Source organism: Argentina silus (genome assembly GCF_951799395.1).
Source record: "Argentina silus genome assembly, chromosome: 6".
NCBI lineage: Eukaryota > Metazoa > Chordata > Actinopteri > Argentiniformes > Argentinidae > Argentina > Argentina silus.
In genome coordinates this window covers 3,631,961-3,641,960 of record NC_139660.1, presented here as the reverse complement: position 1 = coordinate 3,641,960, position 10,000 = coordinate 3,631,961, and the positions used below count along the sequence as shown (strand labels likewise).

General features: G+C 46.3%; 1 protein-coding gene across 1 annotated transcript in view; it reads right to left on the bottom strand.

The window, feature by feature from the left end:
* Positions 1-5,638: 5,638 nt before the first annotated feature.
* The window catches only part of LOC310805733 (metalloprotease TIKI2-like), a gene marked incomplete at its 5' end in the record, with an annotated part of 9,396 nt that continues 5,034 nt past the window's right edge, over positions 5,639-10,000 (bottom strand). Inside the window, 3 exons of the mRNA XM_083671533.1 lie at positions 5,639-6,509; positions 6,798-7,067; positions 9,552-9,648. Of these exons, the coding sequence (XP_083527659.1) occupies positions 6,275-6,509; positions 6,798-7,067; positions 9,552-9,648 (602 nt within the window). The 3' untranslated portion in view covers positions 5,639-6,274. The remainder of the gene's footprint in view (positions 6,510-6,797; positions 7,068-9,551; positions 9,649-10,000) is intronic.

The window sequence follows — 10,000 nt, the reverse complement described above, 5'->3', positions numbered from 1 at the left end:
CCACCACCACCACCACCACCACCACCACCTCCACCACCACCACCACCACCACCACCCTCTCATGGTCCATCACCAACAATGTGGACTAAATGTCTTTCTATTAGACGCATCTGTGAAGTGTAAGAGTGAAAGATTGATCTCTGTCATTCAACAGAGCAGACAGAGAATCTGAAACAAACGGATGGTAACGTTCAATGTCAGAGGCTCTCTCTAACACTGAACTACCTTGGCCAGAACAGCAGAACCTGTCAGTAAACTCTCCCGTCGACAGCTTAGCGCTGACTGACTGACAGACAGACACACAGAGAGAAGGAGCTAGCAGCATCGCTATTAGCATGTGGCTAACCCTCCACTCTCTGTCACTCTCCCTATCGCTATTGTTGAGGCGGAACAATGGCGTTCTTAATCAGTGGACCTTTTACCCTGAGCAGTCTCTGGGTTAAATGATGGTTCATGGCGCTTTGTGATTCGCGAACGGAATAAAATATATGTTTATGAAAAGGAGAATTAATCACAGGGGGTATCTTTGGATAAAGTCATATTTGTTTTAATCCTCTTTTTTTCCCGGTCTGTGTAGAATGGCTTTCATGTGGATGTAATTACCATATTTCATTACGGTGTGGAGTGTCACTGTTGGAGCATCAAAGCGGTTGGCTCTTCGCATCCCTGCCGGGGGGAAGTACACAACTATTTTTTTTTCAAGAATAAATTTGCCCGCGCCTGTTTTTGAGTGCACTCTCCCTCAAGCTGCTGTCGATATCAAAGGGAACCCATTTCGCATGTGAAGTGCCCCTTGTCCCGAATTATAAAGCAGTGCATCATCGCAGAAACCTGTGAAACACAACACTCTCACCTTCTCTCTCCCCCCTCTCCTTCCCTCTCTTCCCCCCTGTACGCATACTCTCCTTCTCTCTCTCCCCCCTCTCCTTCTCTCTCTCCCCCCTCTCCTTCTCTCTCTCTCCCCCCTGTACACATACTCTCCTTCTCTCTCTCCCCCCTCTCCTTCTCTCTCCACCCTGTACACATACTCTCCTTCTCTCTCTCCCCCCTCTCCTTCTCTCTCTCCCCCCTCTCCTTCTCTCTCTCTCCCCCCTGTACACATACTCTCCTTCTCTCTCTCCCCCCTCTCCTTCTCTCTCTCCCCCCTGTACACATACTCTCCTTCTCTCTCTCCCCCCTCTCCTTCTCTCTCCCCCCTGTACACATACTCTCCTTTTCCCTCTCTCCCCTCAAACACACATTTGCTCTCCTCATCCCGCAAAACATGAAATCATTTCATTGGAGAGCGCCGACACTGCCATGATGTATGACCAACCAAGCGTTTTAATGGTGCTTTTAGGTGTGATATCTATGCATAACATCAGCTTCTCTCAAAAAAGCAAAAACAATCAGGACTGTTTGATGCTCCATGTTATCTTTTTATCTCCCCCCCCGAGTTCATCTGTGTTTGGGTACATCTCAAGGCCTTGCACCTAACCTGACACCATGCATTTGGAGCTCTTACAAAAATACGGTTCTACCCAGAACCAAACAGGTTTTTTGTTCTTCAAAGGGTTCTCCTGTAGGGAAAGCCGAAGAACCCTTTTTTTTTTTTTTTGCGAACTAGAGTATATATATAGGAACCAATTATCGTAGAGACAAATGGTATAATTTCCTATTGCGTGATAGTAGGCGGTCTGGATAGACTGGCACCCACAGGTCAGCGAGCCCGTGTAAGTGGAGCTTACTTAACACCTGTGTTGCCAGGCCCAGCATCTGACCCTTTATCACATGGGATTATCTGGGAGAGGGCTGGTATCTATCGAAGGGCAAGTCCACTTTGTTTTCTAAAGCTTTATTGCTGATGGCTAGACAGAGTGGCTGAACAGATTGATTTGGTGGAACATTCACTAGCCCATGGTTAATGTGGACAGTCAGGACTGGGAGCCTAGTAGAGTCAAAAACAAAGAATGATCCTGAAACTATATATAAAGGTTCGATAAGAGGCGGTGCCTTTGTCATTATTTGCGTACTTGATGACTGAAAAAGCAATTAGTTGTTGTGAAACTACGATCAATATCTATTCTATGCTGTAGTTACTTGTTATTGCTGTGGCCATTGCACAAGAAGTCGTTTTAAAACCAACACTTGAATATCTTCTCCTTTCAATCGGAAAAAAACACAACCCACAAACCAAAACAAGCATAGAAGCAGCATTGTATTGACTTTTCAGTGGAAGACCTTGGACTGGATGACAATTGCTTCCTTATCTTTCTTTCGCATTCTGGTTCTTTCAATGGTTTCCTTAGAGCACCTAAAATGCCTCCACAAGGCAAACACTGCAGTAAGCTTTTTTTGTTTTATTTTTAATCCTTTTACCAGAGGTGATTTTTTAACAACTTCCTCATCCCCCTTCAGTCAAGTCAAATGGGTCTGGTGCCTGATCCACTGCAACCGACCACGGCCCCAGCAAGCCTTAACCTTGGAGTCCCCCCCAGAGGCGCGTGTAGCAGGGGAGTCGGGCCAGGGGGTGGAGGTGTGTGGAGAGAGCAGGGATCTGCCACATTATATGCTTTAACATGACTGGCAAATCCACCACGGTTAAACAAACTTAACCTTCATTTGTGAAACGGTGCAAATCAAAGGGCAAAAAACGACTTGTGCAAGTAATTACCGCCGGGGGAGAGCAACAGGGGAAGGAAGGATGGGGGAGGGCGGGGGGGAGAAGGAGGGAGGGGGCCGGGGGGGGGGCATTGGGAGATAGAGAGGCAGAATAGCAAGAAACGGGAATCATTTAAGAAGAAGAAGCATTTTTAATGAGTTTGCACAGAAATTGATTTTCCGCTATAATCTTTTATTTATATGCAGCTGGTGCTCCGTCCTGGGCAGAGTGAGGGTCAGTCCCGGGTGAACTCTGTCAGGGCCCCCACATCCTCAAACAACACCCCAAAGCCCAGGGAAAATGGTATTTTAGCAAAGGCAAACATTGTCCTGTCTTGGCTTAAGGGGCGAAATAGCTGTTTATTTTTTAAAACTTGTTCCCCGTTCTTCCTACCATGCAAGAAACTCTGTCCAGAAGGAAACAGAAGCAAAGTTGAAATTGAAACAAAGTTTAGATAGTTATCATCATTATTACCCAATTAATATTGATGGGATTAGAGTGCCATTAGAGCATCTCAATTAGTAGCAGGGGATTTGGGTTAGCAACCACCAGCAGGACATCTTGTACTAATGGTTGCACTGAAGCAGTGGCAAAAGTACTTGTTAGTGGGAGGCCAGCTTTTGACATCCAAACAGTTTGGATTATCGTACAGTATCTTCATATACTGGATTTTCTTTTTGATTCGCCCCTTAAGATAATGCAGCTCTTTAATTTGTGTACATTATTCTATCTTCATGTAGATTTGTACCTTTTTTTTTAATCTTGTATTATGTTTTCATGTGTCATGTCCTCGATAAATACATCTTGGGATACATGGGATTGGGATATACATTTTGGGATAAATACGTGAATGGGATCACCACGGTATTGAAAGGATAAATAGATAAAACCAGTCTGCTTAAAAACTGCAGGCCTACAGCAAAGTTCAATGTCATAATGCTCAAACCTCAGTGAATTGCAAATACGTTTCTTTGTCATAACTGAGAGGCCAACAGGCACATGTGATCAGCCTTTTATTGAGATAATCAATGTCTTCTTTAAATTAGTTTTTGTTAATATTTTGTTAATATTCATGCTTTAGTGTAGCCAATTATAATTCTCAGTAATTACAGGGTATGTTGTCATTTCGGGCTCCGTTATCGGTCCATTAAACCAGATGTATCCTCGCCCCGTAGGCTCGGACAAAGAGTAGCAACATGTTCCGATGCCGTGGAGGTTGAGCGAGTGTGAGACTAAATTACTGAACACAAAATGTAATGAGGCAGTCCCTAAAAACAAACGGCATGATCGTTTTCAACAGAAATATATTCTTCTGCCTGTGCAGTCGCATTGGTGGTGGTTCTCTGTTCCATCCCATTGAGCCTAATCTAAACCCTGCATATTATACAAAACACCTGTCGTATTGAATCCGATCATCAACATGTTTACCCTTATGAAATGTATAAGTATTTATTCCTTAGTTTTTAATTTTTAATTTAATGTTTTATTCGTGATGTGCATGAAATAACAATTGATTGGTCGACTTCTCTAAAAATCATTTGACCTCTCCCAAATGTATCAAGGCCGTAACCGGTTACAGTAATATACTGGTTTATTGAGATCTAAGCCTATTGATGTGGACGTTTTCCCCATGATTTTGTCAGCATTGCTGCTGCAGAATATTTTTAAGAAAAATAAATATCATACCATATATTTTACAAAAATGTCTGAATACATAATTAATAACCTGTGCTGTGGAGTTTTTATGTTTCATTTCCACAGAAAAGAGAGTGTCGGCCACAATCACATTTAATGGTTTTATTTACCGTATGCTAAATAACGCCTTATATGTCAACGTTATACTATTTACAACGAAATGATATGCCTCAGATAAAAATACCTCTTTTTTTGTGTTCTTGGTAAATTTGGTCCAATTATGGTCCTGTTTCAAAAGAGTCTCTCTTGTCCGAAAACAATGTGCTATATAATTAGTAGAATATATTTAACTCAATTAAGGAACTTATTTTTTTTTACCACGACATTCGTATTTGTATCGTTTCGTGTCCTACAGCCTATAAGCCCTATGAATTTCATACGGTGACAAGTGTGCTGTACTTTGTATGAGTCGTTATCGCCATCTGGTGGTGAATATAGAAACAGGAGGCGGCCTTCTCAGTGATTTCATTATCACTTATTCTTATACACACTCCTTGTTTTCCATTCTCAAGAAGGTAGAGAAGACTACATTGCAGTCGTGTGGAAAGCAGCAATAGAGTGGAGGGAAATGCTGTTTTTATAAAAAATCTTAATTCAACAATTTAAATTGATTATTTCCATAAAGAGTGCTTATCAATGCAGACAACCTACTGCATGTAGCAATGTATGGTTAATATAGATAATGTTACTTCCTGATGATAACCTTAAAGCTTCTACAAACCACGCAGATCATTGTGTTGAATAGAGCCATACATCCGTTGGGTTGACGGGATATGTTGTTGACGGGATATGATAAGTATTGGGTAGATAGGGTAGTTGTGTAAAGTTAAAAATACTTTAAATTTAATAAATTTACATGTCAGTTTAAATAGCATTCAATGTCTTTATGCAAACCTAATAATAATAATAATAATAATAATAATAATAATAATAATAATCAATGACACTTTACATCAGGGAGAACAACAAGAAACATAAGCTAAAAAGCTAGAAGCTAAATCAATCAAACATTAAAAGCAATTTTAAAATGAAGAGAGTGTTTGATGGAGGATCGAGTTGGGATGGTCGGTCCTTGAGCTCCCTGGGAAGAGTGTTCCAGAGGCAGGGAGCCATAGCCTCCTATCTTGTTGACCAAACCCTGCCCTTTGGGAACCAGTAGAGGGCAGAGTGACTTCATCTCTGGAGAATTCCCTCCATACCAAAGAGCTGTGGAATACTTACTTGCATTGATAATGGACATAATTCTGTTTAGTAAGACACAGTCAAAGATGCTCAAGTCAAAGTCAATTTCCAAAAGTTTATTTTTCAGTAATCATCAAAAGCAAGAAAATATACTCTTTGAGAAATAATAAATATACAATATTTCTTTATGAACAAAATGCACAATTTACAAAAATGTCAACCTTATGCTCCTCCTCCTATGACTATACAATATTAGTGACTTTATCACAGAGTTACAGCTGTTAATCATTAGTGTGTCTATTCTCATCATTTATATCAATATTTTTTCATTACAACATTTCTTCATAGGTGGTGGAGACCACACAACCTCTCCGGAGGGTTACCAAGCTCTGTGCTAGATTTGTTACTCTATCAAGTAGCTTTCTTGAGGGTTTTAAGACACGGCCTCTACATATGTGTTATTAGTTCTTTGATAGACCTTTGTCCTCCTTTGTGTCATCATGGTTGAAAGCTTATTCCACACGTGTGGAATACAGGACGTTACATTCTCACAGACTGAAGCCGCTCCCTTGACAGCAGCTCAAAGCCGGACAGCTCTGTCTCCGAGGTCCTTGGTTTGTCTTCTCCATCATCTCCATCTCCTGTCTACATGTGCTGATGATCTGTGTATGTTCCAGGCCTGTCCGTCGTAGTAGCAGTGCTCAGGTACGGAGACAGTCAGACGGTGTTGTGTGTGAGGAGAGCTCCGCCGTGTGGTCAGGAGGTGAACAGCATGTGTGAGATGAGCCAGGTTAGCAGGCAGGTGAGTGTGTGGTTGATGCCGGTGCTGGGCTGGGCTGAGCTGGGGGTGGCCAGGGGGGAGGAGGAGTCCTGGCTGGGGGTCTGGACTGACGGGTAGAGCTCTGTTCTCCTGCGCTGCTCCTGGTGGGTGAGGGGGGGTTCCACTGTCACATAGCCGTTGGTTATTCTCACGTTGGGCTGTGGTGTGGTGCTGGAAGGTGGGGAGGGGAGGGGAGAGAACACAGAGTAGTCAGATTAAGGGGTACAATGGTGGTCGAGTTTTCTTCAGAGTTTCTCTGTGTAGGTTACTATGTGCCTGGCGATATGACCAAGCCCCTGTGCTTTTTCCATCCCTTCTCTCTGGGTGTGAACTTGGTTAGTGCGGAGCATGGTCATTTCGATTAGGTTAGATCCAACAATGTCATATTTTGATGTGTATTCCGTCCAAGCTTGGATCAGAAGAGCGCCAGCCAGGCAGATAAGGGGAAAAAGATCTCACCCGTCCCCGATGCGGACCCACAGGTCACTGAAGAGACGGGGGTGTCCGTGGGGTCGGTGGCCCTTTCTGGGGCGCTTGTGTCGCCCAAACTCCTCCAGCTGGCTGAGGCTGTCTGGCTGCAGCATGTGGGGCAGCTCGTCGTCCTCCAGACCCTCCAGGACCCCCAGACCCTCCCAGTCGTCCTCCAGCTCGGGGAGGCTGCTCACCCAGCCAGAGGTGGGGGAACCATCGCTGGGGACCACGGTGGGATCCTCCTTCTCAGGCATACTCCTGGAACACAAACCATCAGACACAGACAGATCCTTCAATATCGTCTGGTGCTGTAAACATGCAGAGAGTCAGGCTGTATGTAAGCAGATGTTTATGCTCATCGGTAAATATCAAAATGTTATGGTATATACCTGGTGATATGTTCACTTCTCAGTGGGTTAGATTTAACCCTAACCCCTAACCCTAACCCTAACTATTTTTGTATTGGTTGTGAGAAGTTATAGAGAGAGAGTGTGTGTGTGTGTGTGTGTGTGTGTGTGTGTGTGTGTGTAGGGTGACCACCACCATCATGCTCCCTAACCTACCTAGGGGTCCAAAGTTCTTTTGAACTTCAAACAGGGACAGGAAGACCCTACTGAGTGCCAACATCCACCACAAGCCACGAGGGAGGAATCTGCAACCCCTGTGGGGTATTGTCTGCATGTGTGACTTCTGCCCCCTGCCCCCTTCTGCCCTCTTCTGCCCCTTCTGCCTTCTGCCCCCTGCCCCCTTTTGCTTTCTGCCTCCTTCTGCCTCCCTGCCCCATTCTACCCCCTGCCCCCTTCTGCCCCCTGCCCCCTTCTGCCCCCTGCCCCCTTTTGCCCACTGCCCCCTTCTGCCTCCCTGCCCCGTTCTACCCCCTGCCCCCTTCTGCCCCCTGCCCCCTTCTGCCCTCGACCCCCCCTCGTCCCCCCCCCCACCACTCCTACCCCTCAACTCCCACAGCCCTCCTTTCTTCCTCTCCTCCACTAGACCAACCTAAAGCCAGTCCCTATGTGTCGTTGCGTCACTTCCTGTTTCAGGGTGGTATATCTGGAGGAGGTCATCATAGCAGCAGTGAACCCCACTAACAGCATCAGTAAACACCCAGGAGGTGTTTCATCAAAAAGGGTCCCCAGACTACAAATACCACAGTAGTCGGGCCTGTGTTTTGGCTGTGTTACTCTCCTTCCAGTGCCAAGCTGTGGTCTAGCAGGAGCCCTGAGCTGCTTCTTTCTTTGGTTCCTTGTCATAATCACACTGTTAAACAGAGCAAACACATGCCAACGGGTAAAAGGGTCCAGGTTTGAGGTTTTTACAGTTTTCATAAACACCCGTCATACTGCCACCGCCACTGCCATGGGGGGGGGGGGGGGGCTTGTTGGGGGGGAGGGCGCTTGTCGTGTCCCCTCACATCAGAGAGCAGAAAGTGTTTGTGAACAGTTTGTGTTCTCGGACCGCACCAGTCAGTCAGTCAGTCAGCCAGTCAGTCAGTCAGTCAGTCAGTCAGTCAGCCAGCCAGCCAGTCAGTCAGTCAGTCAGTCAGTCCGCTTGTCAGCTTGTTTTAAGAGCCGAGCCGCTGTGGCCGGGGGCCTGCAGCTCCACTCAGGAGCCAGCCAGGAGAAAACTCTTACAGCTGTAATTTGCACAAACCAGGGGGAAGTTTGTAAAAGCCAGCGGATGGATGATGGGGATGTTTAACAACTGTAGTTCTCTCTCTTTATGTGATTTCCCTTGTTGGTGCCTTATTTTTCCATTTTCACCCCTGGTTCAAGTGAGTGTTGGAACCATTACCACTGCTGTTTTAATGGGCCCAACCTGCGCGTCCCTTGGATCAACCCCCCCTAGTCCTGCTGCCTGCGGGGTGAGAGAGAGCCACGCTGTGCCAGAGTGCGCGGGGGTTGGAGAGTTGGAGGGTGGGGAGGTGGGAGAGTTCAGAGGGGAGAACTGGGGGTGGGGGTGGGGGTGGGGGTGGTGGTGGGGGGTGGGGGGGGGGGGGGGTTCGCGTGAGGAGATGTAGGAGCAGCAGCAGCAGCAGCACACCACCCCTGCTCCAGGACACAGATGGGTGAGGCCTCTCTCTGTGAGGTGGCCGTGCCAGGGGCTGGTTGAGGGCGGGCTGGCCCAACTCTGGCAGCCGGCGTGGCGGGGGGGGGGGGGGGGGGTTGGGGGGGGAGCTGGGAGGTGGTATCAAAGGATTCCGACATTGCTGAGGTTTATTTGTAGCTGTGCACTACATGAGGCATATATGCACTACACTGAACTCATCTGAGGTAAATATTTCTGCGCTCGAGAGACCAAGATGGATGTGTGTGTTTGTGAAGTCAAGGAGTAGCCTTCATGTGTGTGTGTGTACAGGCCTACATGAGCATATGTGTAAATACGCATCCATCCATGTTTATACACTGCATATGGGTGGATTTGAGTTTATGTGCATAAGAGTAGAATCACTCCTGCCAAACATTGTAGGCTGTGATGGCTCTGTGTACGTAGGTGAGGCTCAATTTCATGGAGTTCAACTCTATAAACAGTGCTTTGTTGAAATCCCTCAAGGAGGCAATTTAGACACGACACACAATTCCATATCCTCCTCCGCGTAATACACACGCAACACATGTTGAGATGACATAATACACACACAACACATGTTGAGATGACATAATACCCACGCGACACACGTTGAGATGACATAATACCCACGCGACACACGTTGAGATGACCCGATGGACAGACGGTGCTACTCACTCTGTGATTGGCTCCTGGTGACATGATGGGGAGTGGACCACCTCGTAGCCCTCCTGTCTCAGGATGTCCAGCACACTGTGGTTCCCCAGGAAGTGACCTACCAGGAAACAGGAAATTAAAGATGCTCAGATGTCATGGGAGGTGTTTTTTTATTCTTGACAGAAGGGCGCAGTGTGAAACACATTCAGGCCCTGAAGAGGCAAGACTGTAGACCTCAAGACCTCCGGACAGGAGGACACCCTAAAACACACTTGTCCTTGATCTTTTAGCTGCACTTGGTCCTGTGTAATAATCCCATATTACAGGCACTCTACCCCCTATCCCTCACGTGTGTGTGTGTGTGTGTGTGTGTGTGTGTGTGTGTGTGTGTGTGTGTGTGTGCGTGCGAGCATGTGTGTGTGTGCGTGTGCGTGTGTGTGTGCTTGTGTGTGTGTGTGCGTGTGTGTGTG